This window comes from Balaenoptera physalus, assembly GCF_965194825.1.
Source record: "Balaenoptera physalus genome assembly, chromosome: 16".
Taxonomy (NCBI): Eukaryota; Metazoa; Chordata; class Mammalia; order Artiodactyla; family Balaenopteridae; genus Balaenoptera; species Balaenoptera physalus.
Window position 1 is genome coordinate 77,120,218 of NC_138898.1, and position 24,812 is coordinate 77,145,029.

Sequence of the window (24,812 nt, forward strand, 5' to 3'; positions counted from 1 at the left end):
TGTCCCTGGGGGCAGGGCAGGGGTGGAGGAGAGGAGGTTCCAGGTATGACCCCCTTGTGGTGCTGACAGGGGCCAGTAGCTTCTGAATGTGGAGACTGAGTTATTCTAAGGCTAAAGGCTTTTGCACTCTTGTTACTGAGCCCAGGGTCTCTTATATCGTCCATTGAGGATTTAGTATAAGTTTCTTTTAGCGTAAGTTTCTTTCTTGAGTGACTACTACATACTAGGGGCTTCTCATAGGTAGTCTTATTTAGCCTACTTAACTTATTTAAAAATCACCTCAAGTGGCAATTCTTTATCATTACCGTTTCAGAGGTAAGGAAGCTTCAGCCTAAGAAGGCTGAGGATCTTGCCCAAAGCCACCCAGCTAGTCAGTGAAAACTTGGACTACTTTTACCATCCCATGGGGAATGGTTTTATTTGAGAAAAGGAACCAATATCTTTCAACTGGGACAAGAGAAAGGAATCTGATCTCATCACCCATGTTTCCATTATAAATTTATTTTTTCAGCCTCATTTTCCTCAAATTTGTAAAGGGTCCTAATCCTCTCCCAGAAGGATTCTTTTGGTGAGACTTTGGACAAATCTCTCTTTCTCTGTTCCTTAAAATTGTGAATTTGCATGAACCAGGCCTCAAGGGCCTTTCCCACAGTTTTAATGCCTACAATAGTTCCGCATTACAGTATTTAACATCCATTTTCAGAGAAAGAATCTGAAGCTTTAAGAGGTGGTTAATGACTCGCCCAAGGTCATACATCGAGGGGGCTGACAGTACTGAGAGAAGTCTGGAACCTAGAGCATCCTCAGCACAGGCAGTGCCTGGGAGTGCCATTACCCTGAGACCTAGATGCCTGCATCCAAGCCTAAGAAAAACGGTGCCCAGGATCAGGGCGACCTCAGCCCCAGGGTCCGAGGTTTAAGCCCGGGCTGGTGCTGCCCTCGAGCGGCGGGACTGCGTAAGCGAAGGGGGGCGGGGGGCAGAGGGTTGCACAGCTGAAAACGGCAGGCACTGGGACCACGACGCCCGGGGAATCGACCAACCCACCCAAGTTCAAGTACGACCTAGTTTATCGTTTCTTACAGGACCGGTTCAAGGTCCTTTAGGGCCCACCGGCCTTATTACATAACTTTGAGACAAAGATTTAATCATTAATGGCGTGCCAGTACGGGCAAAATGCGGCACCTTCTGAAGGCCTCAGTATCCCCATCTGTCAAATGGGCATCTTAAACAGCTAGAGGCCCAAGTAGGCTAACGGGAGAAAAACGCTCCCTGCATTACGTGCAGCGCCAAACAGCCTGAGTCACCGTTGCTGGTAGTATTTTTCCACCTCCCGGGCGCCGCTCCCAGCCCACCCCGGTTTCGGAGGGTCCTACAGGAAGCACCCCCGCGACGCCCGGCTCCACACGCTGACCACGCCCTCTGCGCGCGGCGCCTTGGCCCCGCCCACGAAGGAATTCGCAGATTCGCTAGGCCGGCTCCTCCTCAGAATTATTCGGGCCTCTCTATACTCGGCTGAAAATCCTCATCGGACTCTGTAGCCATTTCTCCCAGGTCAGAACTGAGCAGTCCTCTGAGTTGTGCTAGTAAGGAAGATCCAGGAAAAGTGGCCCACTCTGCCAACAGGGCTTGGCTAACCACGGCATTATTTTCTTGACTCCACCGAGGCGGTTAAAGGGAGGTAACAGCTGAGGCCAGGACTTGTGGCGAATCTGCAGCCTCCCAGACCTTTGGCCGCATGAGGAAGCGGCAGGTTAGAAGAGCAAAGGAGCGCATCCTGTCTACTGATTCGCCCCGCCCGCCTGACGAATCTGCGCCTGTTCAACGCGCCACTCAAATCTCCCCAGCTCTGGCTGGCCTCCTCCCCTCCGCCCCGCCCCCTTATCCTCAGGGATTAGTCGCTGCTTTCGTCGCCGCCGATTCGTCAAGGACCCCAGGCCAGAGCAGCTGGATAGCCGTGGTGAAGCCCACTCTCCGGGGGATGCGGCCAATCTCCAGGCTCCCTGGGCCGCAACTCTTGAGCCTTACAGCGCGCTGGCCGAGGCGAAGCCGCTGTCCTCGGCCCCGTGGGTCTCCCGGCGGCGCCCGTGGCGAAAGTGCGAATGTAGAAGCTGTGCCCGCTGGGCCTCGCGCAGGTGGCGGTGGTGTTTGGTGCGCGCGCCGGGGAGGTGGTGGTGGGGGGGCGCCGCCACCGCCACCGCTGCGGGGCCGGGTCTCGCGCTGTCGCCGCCGCCGCCACCGCCTCGCGCCGCTAAGGTGCCGCGCGGGGTGGGGGGAGGGGGAGCCGCTCGCCGCTCGCGGGTGAGTGGGGCCGCGCCGCGCGTGCGCGGAGGTGGGGGGGCAGAACGCGCCGGGGCGGGAGGAGAGGGCAGCGGCGCGCGTTCCCCCACCCCCCGCCCAGATTCGGGGCCGAAGCCGGGTCTCGGGCTCGGTCTCGCGGTGTTTCCAACGCCCCGAAGAGGTGCCACCTCTTGGCCAGAGGATCGGGGCGCGGGGACGGGAGCCGGTGTGTGGGAGCGGGAGCCGGGCTTGGCCTGGGCCGCTGGCCGGTGAGGAGGCGGGAGGGGGCGGGGCCTGCCAGGGGGCGGGGGAGGGGTCTTGTGCCGAGGCCAAGTGGGGCGCGCGCTAGGGAGAGCGGGAAGGTAAGGGGGCGCGAGATGGGCCTGGGGCCTTGAGGAGAGAGTTGGGAGGTGGAGAGAGAATGGGGTGTTGCGGTGAAAGAAGGTACTTGGGAGAAAATCTGGGGGAGCCTCGGGTCATGGTGAGGTGTGGAAACTGGGGTGATGAGGGTACCTGGAGTCGGGGCTAGTCGGTGAGGGGCAGCAAGGGAGGCAGGCCTAAGTCCTGAGCCCTCTTGCGTATTCCTCTTTCCTGACAGTGTAAATGAGCAAAGATGGATCAGGAAGGTGGGGGAGATGGGCAGAAGGCCCCGAGCTTCCAGTGGAGGAACTACAAGCTCATCGTGGATCCTGCCTTGGACCCTGCCCTGCGCAGGCCTTCTCAAAAGGTGTACCGATACGATGGAATCCACTTCAGTGTCAACGTGAGTGCCCCAGGCTTTTCCTTACCATCTAGGGAACTCAAGCCCCATTCTCTGTTACCTCTGTTCAGCACCTAGAACTCCCATACCCATAGCCTGCCTTCTTTAAAGTGGGCAGCCAGCACCCAGCTCTTTTGCATATGGGTCTTCAAATGGGCTCTAGAGCTCAACACTGATTTCACCTTGATTTGTCTTTCTGTTTCTGCTTTTCTTCCTAGGACTCAAAGTATATACCCGTGGAAGACCTCCAAGACCCCCGTTGCCACGTCAGGTCCAAAAACAGAGACTTTTCCCTCCCAGTCCCTAAGTTTAAGGTACGTGTCTGCTAGTCCCCTGGTGTGGTGGCCCTTGGAGGGTGTGGCGGATCCATCCTGGTAGTCCAGTCTAAGTGTAGTGTAATAAAAGGGGGTTTTCCAATGAAAGGATCACAGCCAGATCTAATAATCTCTGAGGCTGTGAGACTGAGTTGTTCTGGACAGGAGATGTGTTTATTTTCTAGAAAGATATAGGTGAGGTGTCTCAAGCAAGGGTGTTAACTGTAGGATGAAGACAGGTCTAGCTGCTACACCTATCACTGTGTACTTGTAGACAGCGCATAGCAAAACAGTGCCCTGTGTGTCGCTGCAGTTTCTCAGTTAAGGGGAGTGACAACACCAGGGACTCCACCCCTGGAGTCCTCTGTTCCTCGCCCCTTCTCCGTCTCGTTTCCTCAGAGGATTCCCATGTCCCTGTCCAGGCAGGAGACTCATCAGGCCTTGGAGCACTGGTCCTAGGAAACTGGTGGTTCTTAGTCTCCTTCGCTAATTCTTTATTATTATTCCTTTTTAAATAAGTCACTTGTGGGATTCTCTCATCCCACTTTTTTCCCTTTGTGCACTTGTCCTGGACAATCTCTTTCCCACCCACAACTTTGACTATTACTGAAATGTTGATGACTTCCAAATCTCTGATCCCAACCAAGATCAGTCTCTTGAACCCCAGACTTATACGCTTGGTGGAGGGACAGCTCCATCTGGAGGCCCCACAGAAATCTCAAACTCAAGAGATGTAAAACAATGATCTTCACCCCCTTAGTCCTGCTCTTCTTTCTACTCTCCTTTTACTGATGAATGGCAACACTATCTACTCAGCTGCACAAGCTAGAAACCTGGGAGTCATCTTATGATTCTTCTGTCCTTAATGTGTCACCAAGTCGTGCTGACTGTTTTTTCTGAACATGTCTCTTTTTACCTTAATTTTTCTATTTCTGTTGCCACTCCTTTAATACAGACTCGTATTCATTTCCCCTGGTTTCCTCGTCTCCGTTCTCTTCTCCATTTTATTGCTGTTATTTGTCTCTGGTTTTACTGTTCTTTTATTTTACTTTTGCTGCCAAGTCCACGTTTTTTGTGCATTCGTGTGTATGATTATTCATCTGGCCAAGCCTCATCTCCTTCCTCGATACTGCATGCCTGTGTTCCGTCCTACCACACACTTTGCAGTTTCTAGGCAATGTCATGTTATTTTATAGTTCTCTGCCCTGCAGGTCCTGTCATTTTGGTGAACTCCGGTTTATCCGAAAAGCCCAGTTTGAATGGCACCATCTTTATGAATTCTTTCCTGCCTCCACTCTGAACAAAGGTTTCCTTCTCTGGGCTCCCAAACACCCTGTCTCCACCTTTGCTGACACTTGTTTTGTCATGTTGTGATTGTGTGTGTCTGTGTTGTCTACTTTTCTGAATAGGAATCTCTTTTTTTCACATCTTTGTATTCCTAGTGCCCAGTCCTTGGTAATGACTTAGTAAGAGCTGAACTGGTGAATTATTTCTATATAACTAGTTATTTCCATGGAGGTTTAGTTTTCAGTTTGTGCGTTTCTTTTCCTGGTTCTTGTCATTATTCTCTGGTGAGAAGAATTCAGGGAAGAGATGGGTCAAGACTGATGTATCCCTTGTTGGGACCCCCTTCCCCGTTCCCTTGCCTCGTAGTTTCCCAGTTTTATCTCTCTTGGCCTCATGGATCTCGCTAAAATTTCCCAAAGGGCAAAGGAGCAGTGGTCAGTATTTAGATGTTGGACTTAACTACTGTCCTTTCCACAGCTGGATGAATTCTATATCGGACAAATCCCACTGAAAGAAGTGACTTTCGCAAGACTGAATGACAACGTGCGGGAGACCTTCCTGAAGGACATGTGCCGAAAGTATGGCGAGGTGGAAGAGGTAGAGATCCTTCTTCACCCCCGTACTCGCAAGCACCTGGGCCTAGCCCGTGTGCTCTTCACCAGCACTCGGGGAGCCAAGGAAACAGTCAAAAACCTCCACCTTACCTCCGTCATGGGCAACATCATCCATGCCCAGCTCGACATCAAAGGTGAGTTCTCCGTCGCCTGCTGCCTACGGTTGGGCTCTGGCAGAGATGGTACACGCAAATGCCTATTGGGGCCAGGCAGGTGATCAGGTTCATGATTTCTCATCTGAAACCTTTGGGCCAGGTGTGTTTCTGACATCAGAATTTTACAGAGAGTTTATGGTACAGATACGGGTTTTGTTTTGTTCTTTTAACGTTTATTTATTTATTTACTTACTTATTTATTCATTTTGGCTACTGCCGGGTCTTAGTTACAGCACGTGGGATCTTCCTTGCAGCATGCGGGATCTTTAGTTGCGGCATGGCGGGCTCTTAGTTGCAGCATGCGGGATCTAGTTCCCTGACCACGGATCGAACCCGGGCCCCCTGCACTGGGAGCGTGGAGTCTTAACCACTGGACCACCAAAGAAGTCCCCAGATACGGTTTTTTGTGTATTGTCTTTGGCAGGGTTGGGGCAGCACCCTTTAGTCTAATGTATGACTGTATTTGCAAGAAAATGTATGAAGGGTCACACTAGGTAGGATGAATAAGAACTATAGTAAATAGCCTGATGTCAGGTTTTGACACCAAATTCTAAAAACACGAGGTTTTGAAATTTTGGATTGAGAATTAGGGATCTGTATAGGTGAGTGAAGCAGTCTGGGCTTCTGTGCTAAGGAGCAGTAGGGAGGGGTGGGGACTGTGGCATACTGTCTAGTGGCATTGGAAGGAGGCAGCTGTTAGTTGGCATTAGCCAGTTTGTAGGTGGGAATGAGGACTAACATAGATAGTTTTTCTTAAAGCCAGAAATCTAGGTTCTTGTGTGAAATCTCCTGGGTTTTAAATATTGCATTCCTCCCTTGCCCTTGCCAATAGTTTAAGTGATTGTGTAGGGCAAATAAAACACAATGGTGGGCTGCGTTTAGCCTTCAGGCTGCCATTTTGCAACTTTAGTTTATAGGATGAAGAGGATGGTGGGATGTAGCATCAGACGACTGGGTTTGAATTCTAGTTTTACCACTTTGTGCAGGTTAGTTTTCTTTAAGCCTATAAAATAAAATAGGGGTACGGATGCTTCTCTCTCCTGGTGATCATCCAACATAGTAACGCATGTTAGAAGTATTTTTGTAAACTGTGAAATGTCACCCAATACATTATCTGTAGTAGTTATTAGGTAGAGATGAGGTAGAAGGACTGAAAGCCCCAAACCCAACACTCCAAGAAATCTTAGGAAACTTGAGGCCCGACAAAGAAGTGTGGGGACACAAAATCAGAAAGGAGTTGTTTCCTCCATCTGACTCTGTTGGTTCCCGTTTTCCTCCCTCCAGGACAACAACGAATGAAGTACTATGAACTGATAGTCAATGGCTCCTACACCCCTCAGACAGTGCCCACTGGGGGCAAGGCCCTGAGTGAGAAGTTCCAAGGCTCTGGTGCAGCCACTGAGACGGTGAGAAGCTTGTGGTTGCTTTAGCCCTAGCCACATGGGCCCGGTGCTCAGATGCCAGAAGCAGCCTTTGGGAGGTTCTGGACTTCATTGTTAAGTATAGGAAGAGCCAAGGAAAAGAGGCCTAGCTTTTTTCAAAAAGCAGGGAATCGGGGTTCTTGGTTTGGTGAAGGGCATATTGTCAAATGGTGCTTGATCTCTTTTCCTTTTTCCATGCTCCACTCTCTCCCTCCAGACTGAATCCCGCCGCCGCTCCTCCTCCGACACAGCTGCCTTCCCAGCAGGCACTGCTGTGGTGGGCACTCCTGGCAATGGCACCCCCTGCTCCCAGGACACGAGCTTCTCCAGCAGCCGACAAGACACCCCATCTTCCTTCGGCCAGTTCACCCCTCAGTCCTCCCAAGGAACCCCCTACACGTCTCGGGGCAGCACCCCCTACTCTCAGGATTCTGCCTACTCCAGCAGGTACAGCGGAAACACCCTCTGGGACCCCCAGATTCTGGGAGCTGCCACTGGGAAGAAGAAACCTAGAGTCTCTAAGAGGGAGTTGGGAGTAATTTGCCTTCGTTTCTCTGGATCCAGCCAACAAATCCCTGTCCTCAGGGAATTTACTCTCTAGCTAGGAACCCAGTAGTGTGTAGATCTTCCTTTGGGGGCAGCATAGAGGGGTTTTGGGTACTGACAGCGGGGCATTGGGGTTGGGGCATGCGGAGCTGAACCCAGCTAACCCCTCTGCACGTTTTCTCCAGCACCACTTCAGCCTCCTTCAAGCCCCGGCGGTCAGAGAACAGCTACCAAGATTCCTTCTCCCGCCGCCATTTCTCTGCATCTTCAGCCCCCACGACCACCTCTGCAGCCGTCTCCGCCACCACTGCAGCCACCGCCGCACCCTCCTCTTCTTCCTCCTCGTTGGCCTCGTCCTCTTCATCGTCCTCTTCTTCCTCATCCTCTCATTTTCGTGGTTCTGACTCAAACTACCCAGCATATTATGAAAGCTGGAATCGCTACCAACGCCATGCTTCCTACCCACCCCGCCGGGCAACCCGGGAGGAGCCCCCTGGGGCACCTTTTGCCGAAAATACAGCTGAGCGCTTCCCACCTTCCTACACCTCCTACTTGCCCCCTGAGCCCAACCGGCCTGCTGACCAGGACTACCGGCCTCCTGCCTCAGAAGCTCCACCCCCAGAGCCTCCAGAACCTGGTGGAGGCGGGGGTGGTGGGGGGCCCAGTCCTGAGAGGGAAGAAGCTCGGACCTCCCCCCGCCCAGCCTCACCTGCCCGTTCCGGCTCTCCGGCCCCAGAGACCACCAATGAGAGTGTGCCCTTCGCTCAGCACAGCAGCCTGGATTCCCGCATTGAGATGTTGTTGAAGGAGCAGCGTTCCAAGTTTTCTTTCCTGGCTTCTGACACCGAGGAAGAGGAAGAGAACAGTACCACGGGCCCTGGGGCTAGGGACACAGGGAGCGAGGTTCCTTCTGGGTCAGGTCACGGGCCCTGCACACCCCCTCCAGCCCCGGCGAATTTTGAGGATGTGGCACCTACAGGGAGTGGGGAACCAGGAGCTACCCGGGAGTCACCCAAAGCCAACGGACAGAACCAGGTGAGGTTGGGCTCAGCCAGGGGAAGTCCCTGGGATCCAGGAGGCAGGGTTGGGAGAAGGAAGGGAACTAGGCAAGAGAACAGAGATTTGAGGAAAAGCCCAAGGAACAGGCAGTAGCTTTCTGTGACCGTCCTCTGCACCCCTACAGGCTTCTCCATGCTCTTCTGGAGAGGACATGGAAATCTCCGACGATGACAGGGGCGGCTCACCCCCTCCGGCCCCAACACCCCCCCAGCAACCTCCCCCCCCTCCCCCTCCTCCTCCCCCTCCCCCTCCGTACCTGGCTTCCCTTCCGCTTGCTTACCCTCCCCACCAGCCTGCCTATCTCCTCCCACCCCGACCTGATGGGCCACCTCCCCCCGAGTACCCCCCACCTCCTCCGCCACCCCCCCACATCTATGACTTTGTGAACTCCTTAGAGCTCATGGATCGACTTGGGGCTCAGTGGGGAGGGATGCCCATGTCCTTCCAGATGCAGACCCAGATGTTAACCCGGCTCCACCAGCTGCGGCAGGGCAAAGGATTGACCGCTGCCTCAGCTGGTCCCCCTGGTGGGGCTTTTGCGGAGGCCTTCCTCCCATTCCCACCCCCCCAAGAGGCAGCCTATGGCCTACCATATGCTCTGTACACGCAAGGGCAAGAAGGCCGAGGGGCATACTCCCGGGAGGCCTACCAGCTGCCTTTGCCCATGGCAGCCGAGCCCCTGCCCTCCTCCTCAGTCTCAGGAGAAGAGGCCAGGCTGCCTCCCAGGGAGGACGCAGAGCTGGCAGAGGGCAAGGCCCTGCCATCGGCAGGCACCGTGGGCCGTGTGCTGGCCACCCTAGTCCAAGAGATGAAGAGCATCATGCAGCGAGACCTCAACCGCAAGATGGTGGAGAATGTGGCCTTTGGAGCCTTTGACCAGTGGTGGGAGAGCAAGGAAGAGAAGGCCAAGGTGAGGGCCAGTGCCTGGGACTGGGGAGACCTGGGGCTCCACTGGAGGGAATAGACCTCCAGCTTCTTCAGGCTACACAGCTCAGAATAGAGAAGAGAGGTGATTGGGGCAAGTGGAGAGAGAGACTGTGGGCACTCGGTGGCACACACAGCTGGGCCCAGGGGAGTTGCGGGGCACACAGAACAGTAGAAGAAGCAGGAGTCTGAGAGTCAGAAGAGCTTTGTCTTGGTTCCACTGCTTCCTTGTGGTGGACGAAGCCCTTAAATCTCTCTGGGCATCAATCTGCAGGGTCTCCATTTGTAGCGTGGGAATAATAGTAGCAGCTTCATAAGATTGATGGACTGAATGAGTGGACTTTCGAGAAAATGCCTGTACAGGGGCTGGTGCGAGGGAGGTGTGGCATAGATGTGTGTCAGATGGAGAAGTGAGTAGATGCATTTCTGTATTCCTGGGGCCTGGGAGTGGTTCTGGGGCAGGAGGGAGCGCCTGGGTTCTGGAGCTCGGTCCCCCTACTGCCTGCAGCCATTCCAGAATGCAGCTAAACAGCAAGCCAAGGAGGAGGATAAAGAGAAGACAAAGCTCAAAGAGCCAGGCCTGCTGTCGCTGGTAGACTGGGCCAAGAGTGGGGGCACCACCGGCATCGAAGCCTTCGCCTTTGGGTCAGGACTGCGAGGAGCCCTGCGGCTGCCTTCTTTCAAGGTACCCAGAATTGTGATCTTGCCTAGTTGCGTGGGGAGAGGGGTTGAAGGGGGGCTTCCCTTCCTTGGAGTGAGGGTGGTTGGGAACCATGAGTGTTTGGGTTTTAAAGGGCACCATCTCTTTTCATCTCCCAGGTAAAGCGAAAAGAGCCTTCGGAAATTTCAGAGGCCAGTGAGGAAAAGAGGCCCCGGCCTTCTACTCCAGCCGAGGAAGATGAAGATGGTGAGTGGGAGGTCAGGTGAAGCAGAAAGGAGGAAAACAGCTGCCTCTATTCTGATAGGAAAGCAGGAGGCAGGGGTGAAGGGGTGAAGGTGTCTTGAGGGCAAGGAGCCAAGTGAAGAATTGCAACAGGTTATAGTAAAGCAGTTCTTTGAGATGTGAGAAGCTTCAGGTAGGGTTATCCCTGGATTTTAGCTGTGGTTTTTATTTCTGGTATGTTGACGTAAGTTTTCTGTGTTTCACTTTTTCCCCATAAGAGAGGAATAATCGCGAGGTTAAAAGAGGTTATCTACCCAAGGTTACCATCTAATGCTTAAGCACTCTTAACACCCTTCCTACCAGTTTGTCTAAGTCTGAGCTATAGGTTGACAGCTTCCGTGGCGGGAAACTTCCTTACTGAGTCTGATCTGCTTCCCTGGAGACCCATTGGCCTTAGTACTATTTTCTTGGGCCAGACATAACAAAATCGCCTCACTCTTCCACCCATCGCAGAAAAAGATGAAAGATAAAATGGGTGCAATGTGTTTAAAACTGTACAATGTGAAGTAAAATGTGCAGTTTTTATGTTTCTCTGCTGAGCTTCACCTTCTTGTCTGTAAAATGAGGTGTGTGTTGTGGGACCCTGAGAAAGATCAGTGATGGTGTGTGCAGAGCTCCTTTCCCAGGGTAGGGCTACTACTGCTGATGGTAAACTGCACTACTCATCTGGGCCTAGACGCTGAGCGAGAGAAGGAGGTTGGAGAACCAGGACGTCCGGGGACCAAGCCCCCAAAACGAGATGAAGAGCGAAGCAAGACCCAGGGCAAGCACCGCAAGTCCTTTGCTCTGGACAGCGAGGGGGAGGAGGCATCCCAGGAGTCCTCGTCAGAGAAGGTGAGGAGCTGAGGCACCCGGTCCCTGCCAAGAGCCTACGTCCTGAGTTCCTGCCGCCGTAGCCAGCTTCTCTCTGGGCTGGAGCCCTGGTAGCTGTGCTTCCTGGAGGACCAGTTGTCCTTCTTCTATTAATTCCCCTTTGTCCCTTTCCTTAAGGATGAGGAGGACGAGGAGGAAGATGAGGACGATGAAGAGCGTGAAGAAGCCATGGATGCTGCGAAGAAGGAGACAGAGGCATCAGACGGTAAGCATGCACAGAGTACCGTCAAATTCTGGGGAAGGAGGGACCAGCCACCTGTCCAGCCCTTTCTGAGCCCACGTAACCTGCCGGCTGGATTGATTGGCCATCTTTGCCTTCCCCCCAAACAACTGCCTTTTAGCCCCATCCTTTGGAACCCTTGGCCCACTGTAAACAATACCCAGAACACTCCCTCCTGCTTACCTCTGAACCATGCTCTCCCCTGAAGACAACCCAGTACAGCCCATTTATTTTCCTAAGATAAGGGGGCTGCATTCTCCTGCTGCCCCGCTGTGCCTTTCCCCCTTTGGGCACTGCTCTTCCGTTAAGGCCCGGCCACCGAGCTGTGCCTCCTTCTTCCCCTCGCTGCAGCTGCTGGCACCAGACACACCTCTGTTCTTCAGTTGAACACCTGTCTGTTCCTCTACATTTATTGAGGCTTGAGTACACGGTTCAATCTCTCTTTTATTCCTTTGCTCAGAATTAGATATCGAGCCCCTCCCGTGTGCCAGACACCGTTCTAGGTATTAGGGACATATCAACGACCAAGACACATGTGGTCCCTGCCTTTTTGGAGCTTACGATCGGTCAAGGTGGGGAGGCGGGGACTTGACATACTAGTGGACAAATAGTAGCACCTCAAGTAGAGATACTTGCTTTGAAGAAGATGAACTAGGGTAACGGGGTAGGGAGTGACAGGGTCAGGGAACAGGGGAAAGGTGGACTGTTTTACATCTGATGGTGAAGGGATGCCTCTGAGAGGTGCCATTTCAGCAGAGGCCAGAATCATGAGAACGGTGATCTGAGAGCCTCTCTCTCAGGAAAGCAGAGGGCGAGGTCATCTGCTAAGAGTGAGGGGTGCAGACCCCTACACATCCACTTGGTCACCAATTCCTGTCCGTTTTACCGCTTCAGTGTTTCTTGAATTTGTCACCTCCCTTGTTCCTGCTCTCCTGTCTTTCTCACTCAGAGTTTGCAGCAGTTTTTTTTGTTTGTTTGTTTAATTAATTAATTAATTAATTTTTGTCTGTGTTGGGTCTTCGTTGCTGCGCGCGGGCTTTCTCTAGTTGTGGCGAGCAGGCTATCCTGTGGTGGCTTCCCTTGTTGCGGAGCACGGGCTCTAGGTGTGCGGGCTTCAGTAGTTGTGGCACATGGGCTCCAGTAGTTGTGGCTTGCGGGCTGTAGAGCGCAGGCTTAGTAGTTGTGGCGCACAGGCTTAGTTGCTCCACGGCATGTGGGATCTTCCCGGACCAGGGCTCGAACCCATGTCCCCTGCATTGGCAGGCGGATTTTCAACCACTGCACCACCTGGGAAGCCTTCTGCAGCAGTTTTGACTGTTTTCCCCATTTTTGTTTCCATCCCTCTCATTTCAATCCATTTTCCAGCCTGCTGATGGAATCTTTCCTAAAATGCACACCTGACCCTGTTACTCTCCCCCATTAAGTCTCTTCCTGGCTCCCTGTCTTCCACAGGTGACTTCTCAGCCTGATGCCTTAGGCCATTTGTGATCTAGCTCCTGCTTATCTGTTCAGCTTCATCTTGCCATTCTCCAGACCCCTATTTGATTATGTTCCTCCAAGACTCTGAAATTCTTAATTTCTTAGAGCCCTTCCAATGTATTACCACTCCCAGAGCCATAGACCATATAACATTTTCTAAGCTTATTTTACCCTGGAATCCTTTTTCAGAGTCTGTTGTCCAGGCAGTGTCTATAAGACCCACTTTGGGAGAAGCTTTGGTGGTTAGGGCAAGGCTGCTTGCCAGTCTCCAGGGGCACCATCTTCTCTTACCTTTGACGTCCCCACTCAGCCCCCGCGCCTGCTGGGTGGACTCCTTGTCCTTCTTGACTTCAGCATCTCCTTCACAGGGATGCCTTCCCTGACTCGATCAACCAGGCAGAATCCAGGGCTTCCCTTTGCCTGCTCCACTAGCCCTTCATACTGAAGTTTATCACACTGTGGACAGATTGGGTGCTTCTCCAACTCCTTGAGGGTAGGGATCCCCAGCACCTAGCATGGAGCCTAACATATCCCTAGTAGTGAGTCAGTGAATGAACCCACGGCTTGACCAAGCGAGGGGTCTTCTCACCTCGCCTGATTCCCCCTTCTGGATTTCCAGGCGAGGACGACGAAAGCGATTCGTCCTCCAAATGTTCTCTGTATGCTGACTCAGATGGTGAGAATGATAGTGCATCGGACTCGGAGAGCAGCAGCTCATCCAGCTCCGCATCTTCTTCATCTTCTTCATCTTCTTCCTCATCGTCCTCCTCATCATCTGAGTCCTCCTCTGAAGAAGAAGAGGAAGAGGAGCAGCCAGCAACCATACCCTCAGCATCATCGCCCCCCAGAGATGTCCCTGTGCCCCTGTCAGCACCTGCGGAGGAGCCTGAGCCAGAAAGGGTTGCAGACTCCCCAGTCACACCTCTCCCCGAACAGGAGAAGTCTCCAGCAAGACCTGCAGGTAGGTGGTGTGGAACTGTTGTTGTAGTCTTTGTGTATGTGTGTGTCTGTCTTCATGGGAACAGTGTGGTTGACGTTTATTAATTGTATACGAGTGTGTGACTTTGTTGGAAAACATACAAAATTGGATGGAAGTCACTATCTCCTGTCACTCCTCCCTTGGAGACATTTATGGCCTAACACACTCAAACTGCACTGCCATGTACAGTTTTCAGAGTTAGACCAGGGTGTTTGGCTACTAAAGTAAAACAGAATGATCTTTTCCCAAATAAGTAAAAGAGAGAACTCCCAACTTAGTAAATTTCTCCTACCAATTTTTCTTAAGCCTCTTCCTTAATGTGTAGTGTATGCCTGATTAAATGGTCAAATTGGATAGATAATAACTATTAACAACATAAACTCAGAACTTAATTCTGTCTTTGCTTTCCTTTGTGGATTTGTACATTCAGTTGTTATTTTATATCACACGTGCAATGTGTCTTGCTGAGTGAACTGTTCCTTCAGGCAATAGATACTTACTTATTGAATCCTTACAGTGGGTGCAAGGGATGTGATGGTGTGCACAGTAGGCACTGTTTTCACTGTCATGAAGCTTACGGTCTATAGGGAGAGACAGTTTAATCTCTACTTAAGATAATACTTAAGAAAATCTGTGACTACAAACTGTAAGAGCCATGAAAGAAAAGTACAGGGTACTCTGAGAACCTGGGCATATCTGTGAGGAAGTCTTCTCTGCTGAAGCACCATTAGGCTGAAATCAAGCCAAAGCAGGCAGGAGGGTGTGATTAGCATGTGCAAAGGCCCCAAGGCAGAGTAAATGGCATGTTGGAAGACAAAAAAGAAAGCTAATCTTCTGGAGAGCTGAGAGTGAGGGGGAGCTGGGGTGGCCTAAACTGGAGAGATGAGCGAGGGCTGGATCATGCAAAATGAGTAGGCCACACTAGGAATTTGGGCTTTATCTTGAGGGCAGTGGAATGCCATCAGAGGACTGACGTGGTTGTATTTGTGTTTTGAAAAGATGCAGTGCAGAGAAAACTTGGAGAGGGGCCAGAGTTCGTGCAGGGAGATTAAGAGGCTATTGCAGGAAGTAAGGCAAGCAATGGTGGTAACTTGGAGTAGGTTGCTCTTATGGTGGAATTAACTCAGTTTTCAAGTTATGCTTCAAAGATGCATGTGGCCTTCCAGAGATCTCTCTCGAACATTATTGAGAATCCGTGGTCTGAGATAGGCAGTGAGCACAGGAAGACCTCCTAGCACTGAGGCGCTCTGTTCTGGCCCAGAACCCATGAGAGAAGGAGCTGAGGTTCTGATTAATCCTAAGACGCCTCTCAGTCTCTCCGAAGTCTGTCGGTGGCAGAAGAGCCGATGGAATCGTAGGTCAGGGGGCAGCAATATCAGTACTCTTTCATTTTCAGAGTAGGAAGAAAAAGTGGGATGTGATCAGATTTGCATTTCAGAAAGATCATTCTCACAGGAGGGGGAGGGATTTGGAAGAGGTGAGGAGGGAGGTGGGGCAGCTCATGAGACGGTTTGAAAGGATGCAGGTAAGCGAAGGGCCTGAACCAAAGCCAGGGTGGTTACAGTGAGGTGCAGGGAGTGGAAGTGGGGATGAGGGTTTCAGAGAAATTTAGAACCACTTGGTTAAACTACTTACCAGGAAAGGAAACTCGAGAACCAGAACTAGGAAGAAGGCTGATGCATTTAATTGGGGTTAAGTTTCATGTCCCTCTGGGACCTCCAAGTAGAAACAGTCAGTGGGCTGTTGGATCAATAGATCTGAAGCTATACACCTGAAACTACCACAACATTGTTAATCAACTATATTCTAATATAAAAAGTTTAAAAAAGAAAAAAGATCTGAAGCTCTAGAAAACAGTAGGCTGGAAATGCGATAGGTATTTGAAAGTATGGGTGTGAATACACTTGTGTATACCTTGGAAGGCTGTATGGAATGAGAGAAGGGGGCCAGAGACTTAATTGTCTTACAAGAGATAGGGGGGCAGAGTGGAGCCAGAGGAGGCTGAAAAGGAGTGATCAGAGAGGTGGGAAGGACACCAGTGAGCTCGGGTTTTCAAAAGGAGGGAGTGGCCTATATTGGAAGGCCACAAAAGGAAAAGCGTCTGTTGGATTTGTCAGGAGGTCACTGGTGACCTTATCAATTTCAGTAGCATGGCTCAAGTTAGGGGGTGTTAAGGAGTGAGGGCAGGTGATAGATAACCAGTCTTTTGGAAGGGTAAGCTACTCTTGCGAAAGAAGACAGTTGAGGGGTGGTACTTAATAATATTAGTTAATGTTAATTGAGTAGATCCCATGTGCCAGGCCTAGCACGTTGCAAATTTCACTTTCTCATTTACTCCTCACAACATCTCTGCTACTCCCATTTTACAGGTGAGGAATTTGAGGCTTAGTGAGTTGTTCAAGGTTACCCAACTGGAATTGGAGAGACAGCAAGAAAATGCAGGGTTGGTGGAGGGTTAGCTTTTCCGAGTACATGAGACTGAAGGGACGAGGGAGCTGGTGGATGGACCAGGAGAGAGAGGAGCACTTGCTGGAGCAGCACACCCTGGGGGGGATGGACGCTCTAGGTCGGATGCAGATCTCTCCGTAAATGGGGAAGCAGGGAGTTGTGGCGTTTCAGCCGAAGGCCTCCTTTTCCTCTCTTCAGTAGGAAGGCAGGACATTTCTGAGCATGAGGGGGCATGAGTGGAGTAGAAGCCTGGAGTATGAGGAGGGTGGGGAGTGAGGATGAAAGCCAGCAACTCAGAAGCCCTGCTGAGGCCGGGGGTTGGGGTGAAGGAGGAGAGAAGGCAGGTGGTTCGGTGGATTCTGGGTTAGGGGTCTACAGGGTGGAAGTGGTGGAAGGCTGCGGAAAGTAGCATGAAAGGAGAGGACAAAGCAAGGGCCGCTGTGGTCTGTGCATGACAAAGAATGAAGTTAATTTAGGGGCAGGGTGATGGGCTAGAGGGCGGGGCAATAGAGGATGGAAAATTGAACAGGTGCAGTGGGGTGAACTGAAAGGACCTGGGGAACTGTGGTCAGAGAGTAGGGGTCAGAGTGTCACCGTCCAACGTGGAGGGGGGTGACAAGGTCGGGTGTGTGACTGGTGGAGGGTAGCTGAGGATGAGTGAATGTGAGAATCTGGCAAACAGGTGGGCTCTCAGAGTCCCTTAGGTAGATGGCAGAGGTGGGAGAGGAGAGGAAAATTAAGGCCGGTCCCTTGGCTTTTAGAGAATGGTAGGGAAAACCGAGCTACCAAGGACACAACTGGTTAGAGGCCTGTGTGGCCCGATGGCAGGAGCCTAGGAGAGGGCTTGTCTGGTGGATCCCAGGGACAGGGGCCTGGACACCTTTAGGACTTGCTTTTCTTCTGTCTTCCCCTCTGATTCATCGCGCTGTCCTGCAAATGGTCTTCCTCTGCTTCTCCATTCCATCAGAGGATGTCTGCCCCCACAGACAGACTCCCTCCTGGTCTTTCTTTTTTTTTAAGATTTATTTTTATTTATTTATTTATTTAGGCTGCACTGGGTCTTAGTTGCGGCACGTGGGATCTTCATTGCAGCATGCGGGATCTTTTACTTGTGGCATGCGGTCTTCTTAGTTGTGGCATGAGGGCTTCTTAGTTGCAGCATGTGGACTCTTAGTTGCGGCATGTGTGTGGGATCTAGTTCCCCGACCAGGGTTCGAACCCGGGCCCCCTGCACTGGGAGTGTGGAGTCTTACCCACTGGACCACCAGGGAAGTCCCACCCCCTCCTATCTTAGAACCTTATCCTCAGGGAAGTTTCTGGTTGGGCTGGCTTGGGTCATTTAGCCATCAGTTAATGATGGCTGGGGGCAGGGAGGGAGTGGGGTAGGTCATGCCGTAGAAACAGTGGCTTCTGGGAGTTGTGTAGACTGGGCAGGTAACCTGAAAGTTGCCTCCCTAAATGATGAAAGGCCCTGCCAGCTTTCCTTCAGGACGGGGATCAAAAGGGAAATCTGTGGGAAGAAGCTGAGTCGGGGGTGGCGGGGTGGAATTTGTTCTCAAGGGCCAGGCTTCCAGAGGGCCCAGTGGGCTAGGTTGGGAGGATGGATCAGAGGAGAGGCCCGCCCCAAAGCGCTGGAGAGGAGAGGATGTGAGAGGACTCGTAGGACCTGGGGGACCGGGGACCAGCACCTGGGGCCTCACTAACTTCAGAGCATGGGTTACTCCAGGCTGAGAGCCCAGGGGTGTCCAGACCCTCGGGAGACAGGAGGCTGAGGGCGTGTCGGTTGAGGCAGTGGATACATGTTGATCACTGCCTGCTTGCTCAGGCCAGGCCTGGTGCTGGCTGCCCTTTAGCTCTGTGGGTGGTAGAGCCAGACCTGTAGCCGCTGAGTCCTAGGCTAGGAGGTCCAGAGCAGTGCGGGGCAGTAGGTAAGACCCCAAACTCAACCCAGGCTGCCCTGGGATGCAGGTCTTGTTCTGTCACTTGCTAGCTGGGTGACTTTGGGCAGGTTATCAGCCTCTCTCTGCCTTGACTTTCGTATTTGTAAGAAGGTATTAATATAGTACTCACCTCATAGGGTCGTTGTGAGAATTAAATGAGTACTTACTGTATGCGAAAGACTTGGATTGGTGCTTGGCACAAAATTCTAGCTATTAATCTGCTGCAGCCAATTTGAAGATGGCAGTTGAGAACCACCAGCCTTCTGGTTCTGAGAGGAAGTTGTTACCAATGTCTGAGGAAACTGGGGAAGTCTTTACAAAGGTGGTGTCATTGAGCTGGGTCCAAAAGCTGCGTGTGGGCTTTCTGGATGGGCGAAAGGAGAGAGGCATTCCGAACAAAGGGAACCATGTGAACAAAGGGAACCATGTGAGCAAAGGGCCAGGGGCCTGAAAGGCCATGCCTGCTTGACTGGCTAAAACCTAGGATGAGAGGGCAAGTCTGTGGACCGGTCATGGGGATGGGTCAGGTCTGCAGGACAGGGTTGGGCCCTGGGGAAAGGGCCTTGAGCAATGTTCAGACCCCAGCACTCAGCAGCAGGCTTGGGGGTGTCCGCAGAGGGAGGATGTGCTCCCTGTCCCTGTTAGCTGGGGAGAGACAGCACCGCCTGCTCCTCATCCTTGGGACCTCAGCTTCACCCTCAGCTTCTTTTTTTTAATTTATTTATTTTTGGCTGCATTGGGTCTTCTTTGCTGCGCACGGGCTTTCTCTAGTTGCGGCGAGCAGAGGCTACTCTTCGTTGTGGTGCGTGGGCTTCTCATTGTGGTGGCTTCTCTTGTTGCAGAGCACGTGCTCTAGGTGCACAGGCTTCAGTAGTTGCGGCACGCTGGCTCAGTAGTTGTGGCTCGCGGGCTCTAGAGTGCAGGCTCAGTCTTTGTGGCGCACGGGCTTAGTTGCTCCGCGGCATGTGGGATCTTGCTGGACCAGGGATTGAACCCATGACCCCTGTATTGGCAGGCGGATTCTTATCCACTGCGCCACCAGGGAAGCCCCACCCTCAGCTTCTTGAGGGGAGACTTCCTGACCCCTTTCTCACTTGGGCAGGTCCACAGTGCAATTTTATAAAATAGTTTAATAAAAAGATTGTTTCTTACATTGTATCTTTTTCACCTCACTGAACAAAGAATATTGTTTGTAGTCAAAATAATGGATGCTTTAATTCAGATCTGGACAACTGCATCCTGGTTGTAAAATGCAGCTGAGAGAAAGTCGTCTGATCTCTGTGTCTAGTTTTTGGATGTGGTTCTGTCACTGCCAGTCTTGGTAAAAAGACTAGAGTCCAAGTGTTTGTTTCCTTTGAGCCCCTACCCCCGCCCTTCAGAGATCGGGCTGCACACGTGTTTCATGTGATTGTCTCCGTCACACCAGAAGTTCTGTGAGGGCAGGAGTGTCTGTGGGGAGCTGAGGAGTGAGGGCAGCTGGGGTGTGGACTCCCCAGGGAGGCTGGCCGGGTTCTTGCCGGTAGCGAATCTGTGATGACGGTCGGCCGAGAAGCTGACCCTCTCCATTTCCCTGTGTGCTTCTCTCCCCAGGTTCCACAGAGGAGCCGCCCCCCAGTGTGCCCCAGCCAACCCCAGAGCCACCGGCTGGGCCCCCGGCCCCTGCCCCCCGCCCCGATGAGCGCCCCTCCTCTCCCATCCCCCTCCTGCCCCCACCCAAGAAACGCCGGAAAACCGTCTCCTTCTCTGCGGTGGAGGAGGTACCGGCCCCAGAGCCTCCCCCCGCTGCCCCACCGCAGGTCAAGTCTCCCGGCCCCGCCTCCCGCAAAGTCCCCCGGGCCGTGGAGCGGACCATTCGCAACCTGCCCCTGGACCACGCGTCTCTGGTCAAGAGTTGGCCCGAGGAGGTGTCCCGAGGAGGCCGGAGCCGGGCTGGAGGCCGATGCCGCTCCACCGAGGAAGAGGAGGCTGAGCCAGGGACAGAAGTGGACCTGGCCGTGCTGGCCGACCTGGCTCTGACCCCTGCCCGACGCGGGCTGCCCGCCCTGCCCACTGGCGACGACTCAGGGGCCACAGAGACATTGGACGAGGCGGACCGCCCGGGCCCCCTGCTCAGCCACATCCTCCTGGAGCACAACTACGCCCTGGCCGTCAAGCCGCCGCCCTCCACGCCGGCCCCTCGGCCTCTGGAGCCAGTTCCTGCCCCTGCAGCCCTCTTCAGCTCCCCGGCAGACGAGGTCCTGGAGGCCCCTGAGGTGGTGGTGGCTGAGGCGGAGGAGCCAAAGCAGCAGCAGCAGCGGCAGGAGGAGGGGGAGGGGGAGGAGGAGGAGGGGGAGTCGGAGTCGTCGGAGAGCAGCAGCAGCAGCAGCAGCGACGGCGAGGGCGCCACCCGGCGGCGCAGCCTCCGCTCCCACACGCGGCGCCGGCGGCCGCCGCCTCCCCCACCGCCCCCGCCGCCCCCCACCTTTGAGCCCCGCAGCGAGTTTGAGCAGATGACCATCCTGTATGACATTTGGAACTCGGGCCTGGACTTGGAGGACATGGGCTTCCTGCGGCTCACATACGAGCGGCTGCTGCAGCAGACTAGTGGGGCTGATTGGCTTAACGACACCCACTGGGTCCATCACACCAATATCCTGAGCCCCGGAGGCTGGCCTTCTCAGGACAGGGAGGCAGGCCCGGGGGGGCGGGGGGGGGCTTCCCTGCGGTCGCTCAGCCAGGCACTGTCCTCCTGAGATCGTTCCTAGGGTCTGCATTGGCCTCCTTCCCTGTCCAGTTCTCTGCCACGTTCAGCTTGGGTATTTATTTCTCCCCTGGCTACCAAGCCACCATTGCTGTCTGTTTCGTGCCTCTTTTCTGCCTCCCAGAGATTTTGTGGCAGGAAAGGTGGGGTCTAAGATTTATTTCTCTCCATCTTTCTGTCCTCACACTGAGTATGCTTAGGATCTCCAGCTAAGGTCTCCTTGGGCTGGGACTGCGGGGGAGAGAGGAGCGGAGCCCCAGGGATCTGGCTGGTGAGGACCCCGTTCTCTTCCTTAACACCCCGCACTCACCAACCTGAGCACTCCGAAACGCAAGCGGCGGCCCCAGGATGGGCCCCGCGAGCACCAGACAGGCTCGGCCCGCAGCGAAGGCTACTACCCCATCAGCAAGAAGGAGAAGGACAGGTACTTGGACGTGTGCCCCGTCTCGGCCCGGCAGCTGGAAGGAGCGGACACTCAGGTGAGGCTCTGCCCTGGTACCTGCCCACTGGCGGCATCTTCTTCCTGTTACTTATCCTGTCACTTACCTCCTCCCTGGCCTGCACCTCACAGGGGACTAACCGTGTGCTTTCGGAGCGCCGTTCTGAGCAGCGGCGGCTCCTGAGCGCCATCGGCACCTCCGCCATCATGGACAGCGACCTGCTGAAGTTAAACCAGCTCAAGGTGAGGAGTGGGGACTGAGGAGGGAAGGGGCGCCACTGGAAGACAGCGTTGTGGAGCCCCCCCCCCCGCCAGGGGTGGGCCGGCGGCGAGTGGCCAGAACACCCTCCTGCCCCGGAGGTCTGAGGAGAGGCAAGCAGCAGCTAGGTTGAGGGGGACGTCCAGCAGCACAGTCTGCCTTCTGCCCTCTAGTTTCGGAAGAAGAAGCTCCGATTCGGCCGGAGCCGGATCCATGAGTGGGGGCTCTTTGCCATGGAACCCATCGCAGCTGACGAGATGGTCATCGAATACGTGGGTCAGAACATCCGCCAGGTGAGGCCCCACGCCCAGCCCCTGACCTGACGGCAGCCTGGGCTGCCAACACGAGAACCACCTGGCCCTCGGGGTCCCTCCTGGCTCTGAGGCTTAGCCAGTGAAACCTGCTTTTCTTTTTTTTCCCTTCCTTCAACAACTAGAAATGGGTACTAGTAAACTAGATGTTGATGATCCAGCAAGAAACATAAGGATGGTGTTGGGTTGATACGAAAGGGGGTGTTCAGGGAGGCAGGGGAGGTGGGAGCACAGTGATGTCTAAACCAGGGGCTGAAGGACGCTGAGCAACTCCCAGGCCCGGGTGAGGGGAAGGGTGCTCTCCACTGTAGGACGGCACATGCAGAGGCCTGGAGGCAGGATGGTCTCAGGGCAAGGAGGTCAGCGTGGCCACTTGGAAGAACTAGGGCCAGTGGCAGCAGCGTGAGGCTGGAGGGGGCCGGTGGAGGCCGGACGCCGCAGAGCTTGGGAGCTACGTTAATGACTTTGGACCGATGGTGAGAGGAGAAAAGTTGCTGCGAAGCGTTAAGCAGGAGAGGACTTTGGAGGTTAGTAAGCTCCATCTGACTGCAGCATGCAGAGAGAACTGGAGGCTGAGACGGCGGGGTGGGGCTGTTGCAGAGATCCCGGCTGAAGGCTTGGGCTAGGCAGTGGGTCCAAGGTAGCAGGAGTCTGTGGGTCCAAGGTAGCTGGCAGGACCAGGCAACGAGTTGGTTCTGGGGAATGAGGGCGAGGGCCGAGGCAAGATGGTTTCTTGGTGCTGCTTTAGCAGCTGGGAGTAGGTAGGGCTGCCAGTGAGATAGGGAGCAAGGAGGAGCGGATGTGTGGTCAAGATGAGCTCCTGTCAGCACATGTGAAGTTGCAGTGACCGGGGGACGTCTACTGGGTGTCGCCCAGCAGTTCCACTGAGGTGGATTTGGCTGGAGATGGAAGTTTGGGAGGAGTTCCCCCAACTTAGCTGGCAGTTGAAGCCCTGGAAGAGAGTGAATTCACCCAAGGGGAGTGTGCAGAGGGTTTATCGTCCTGTTTTCTGGGAAATGAGGTACTCCTTCTCACCCAAGAATGTGGGCCCTGGCGTGGACAGCAGCAGCCGTGGGTGCCTGTTTCGGAGAGAGGGTCCTGGGAGAAGGGATGAGTAGGATTCAGTCCGTGAAACGGCCACTGTCATCTCAGGAACCGACCCAGTCCCCAGGAGTCTGGGGGCTCTCCCGTGGGCCAGGCAGACACTCCAGGAGGAGACAGTGACTGCTTCTCCTGCCCAGTGGCCAGTGCAGACTTCCCTGGGGTCCTGTGGGTGACCTTGTCATAACGGCAGCCGAAGGTATTGGGAGGTGGGGGTCCTGGAAGCAAAGTCAGGAGTCAGCGCCTTGGGGTAGCGGGTGCCAGAGGGAGAGCTGTGGATCCAGGACAGGCCAGTGTGGCTCCCGGGGTGGCAGCTGGGAGACTGTCTGGACCCGCCATCACAGGGGCCAGTGGGGTCAGGCCTAGCCCGGCAGGAAGCTGAGGGGAAGCCCCCCTGACCATCGCACCCTGTCCTCTATTAGATGGTGGCCGACATGCGGGAGAAGCGCTACGTGCAAGAGGGCATTGGCAGCAGCTACCTGTTCCGGGTGGACCACGACACCATCATCGACGCCACCAAGTGTGGCAACCTGGCGAGGTTCATCAACCACTGCTGCACGGTGCGCAGGGGGCCGGGTGGGGGGGAGCGGACGGGGCAGGAGCCGAGGGGGCGGCCGTGACTCACGCTGCCCTCTTCCTATAGCCCAACTGCTATGCCAAGGTGATCACCATCGAGTCCCAGAAGAAGATCGTGATCTACTCCAAGCAGCCCATCGGCGTGGATGAGGAGATCACCTATGACTACAAGTTCCCGCTGGAGGACAACAAGATCCCGTGTCTATGCGGCACCGAGAGCTGCCGCGGCTCCCTCAACTGAGGTGGGGCAGGACTGGTGCCCTCACCCCTATTTATTCCCCTTGGTGCCCTGAGCTCCCAGCCCACCCAGCCTTAGTGGCCTCAGCAGGGCCCACATGCCCCATCTCCAAATGTGGGGTTGGGGGGCCCCGAGCCTCGCGAGGGAGCCTCAGTCCCTTGAGGCAACGTCCGCTTCCCTTCTTGCCCCTGCCCACCCACCCCGATTTTTTTTCTTTGCGGAGAAGAAGCTGTAAATGTTTTGTAGCTGCCAGCAGCTGTTTCCTGTGGAAACCTGGGGTGCCGGCCTGTACAGATCCTGTTCTTGGGGGGGCTGCATAGCCCCCTTGCTTTGTGTTAATGGGGACTTCCCCTCTGTGCCCTGCGTGCACCCCTCCCCAGTTTAGGGGTCTCTAGGGGCAGTGGCCATGTTCTCCCCCTGGGGGGGGGCCCTGCGCCCCCAGTCCTGGGGACTCTGTGCCTGGAACCCTGCCTCGTCTTCTGTTCCTGCCAGACCCTGTGGGTCACCCTCCCACCCTGGTGTCTGGAAGCTCCGGCTTTGCCAGGCCAGGATGGTGGGGGGCGGGCCCTTCCTGTTGGGCTGGACTGTACATATGTTAATAGCGCGAACCCAACGCCACATTTTTATAATTGTGATTAAACTTTATTGTACAAAAGTGCTTTGTCAGTATCTTTGGGGAAGAGCAGGGTGGGATGGGGGTTGAGGATAGAGGGTGGGGCAGGTGAAGACAGGGAAATAGGTGGCCTGAAGTTTGGGGTGGCTAGAGGGGCTTTCAGGCAAGATCCCAGACCTGCAGACTCAGCCACCATCACTCTGGGCCAGCAGACAGGCTGCGAGAGCCATCTAGAAATCCCCTGCCAAGGCCAGCCAGTGTGGGGCCAAGGTCAGGCCTCCCTTCCCTTCCCAAA

At 54.3% G+C, this 24,812-nt stretch overlaps 1 protein-coding gene across 6 annotated transcripts; it reads left to right on the forward strand.

Moving 5' to 3' along the window:
- Positions 1-25: 25 nt before the first annotated feature.
- On the forward strand, positions 26-24,559 carry SETD1A (SET domain containing 1A, histone lysine methyltransferase). Of its 6 annotated transcripts, none has more exons than XM_082429483.1 (19): positions 26-2,299; positions 2,877-3,041; positions 3,257-3,352; positions 5,117-5,387; positions 6,693-6,814; positions 7,047-7,276; positions 7,561-8,410; positions 8,559-9,344; positions 9,867-10,043; positions 10,178-10,265; positions 10,978-11,135; positions 11,292-11,379; positions 13,493-13,834; positions 19,831-20,868; positions 21,287-21,459; positions 21,552-21,662; positions 21,852-21,971; positions 23,513-23,650; positions 23,734-24,559. In XM_082429483.1, the coding sequence occupies exons 2-19, from the start codon at positions 2,892-2,894 to the stop codon at positions 23,905-23,907; spliced, it is 5,112 nt and encodes a 1,703-aa protein (XP_082285609.1). In that variant the 5' UTR covers positions 26-2,299; positions 2,877-2,891; the 3' UTR covers positions 23,908-24,559. The 6 variants fall into 6 exon arrangements, with proteins under 6 accessions (XP_082285609.1, XP_082285610.1, XP_082285611.1 ...); XM_082429484.1 differs by having other exon boundaries at positions 13,547-13,834; XM_082429485.1 differs by lacking the exons at positions 23,513-23,650; positions 23,734-24,559 and adding an exon at positions 22,115-22,896.
- Positions 24,560-24,812: the final 253 nt, after the last annotated feature.

Bases quoted from the DNA above. Each gene is read 5' to 3' on its own strand.
- SETD1A (XM_082429483.1), top strand. From the start codon at position 2,892: ATGGATCAGGAAGGTGGGGGAGATGGGCAGAAGGCCCCGAGCTTCCAG. The intron at 7,277-7,560 runs GTACAGCGGAAA...CGTTTTCTCCAG, and splicing joins GATTCTGCCTACTCCAGCAG to CACCACTTCAGCCTCCTTCA. The intron at 9,345-9,866 runs GTGAGGGCCAGT...TACTGCCTGCAG, and splicing joins GCAAGGAAGAGAAGGCCAAG to CCATTCCAGAATGCAGCTAA.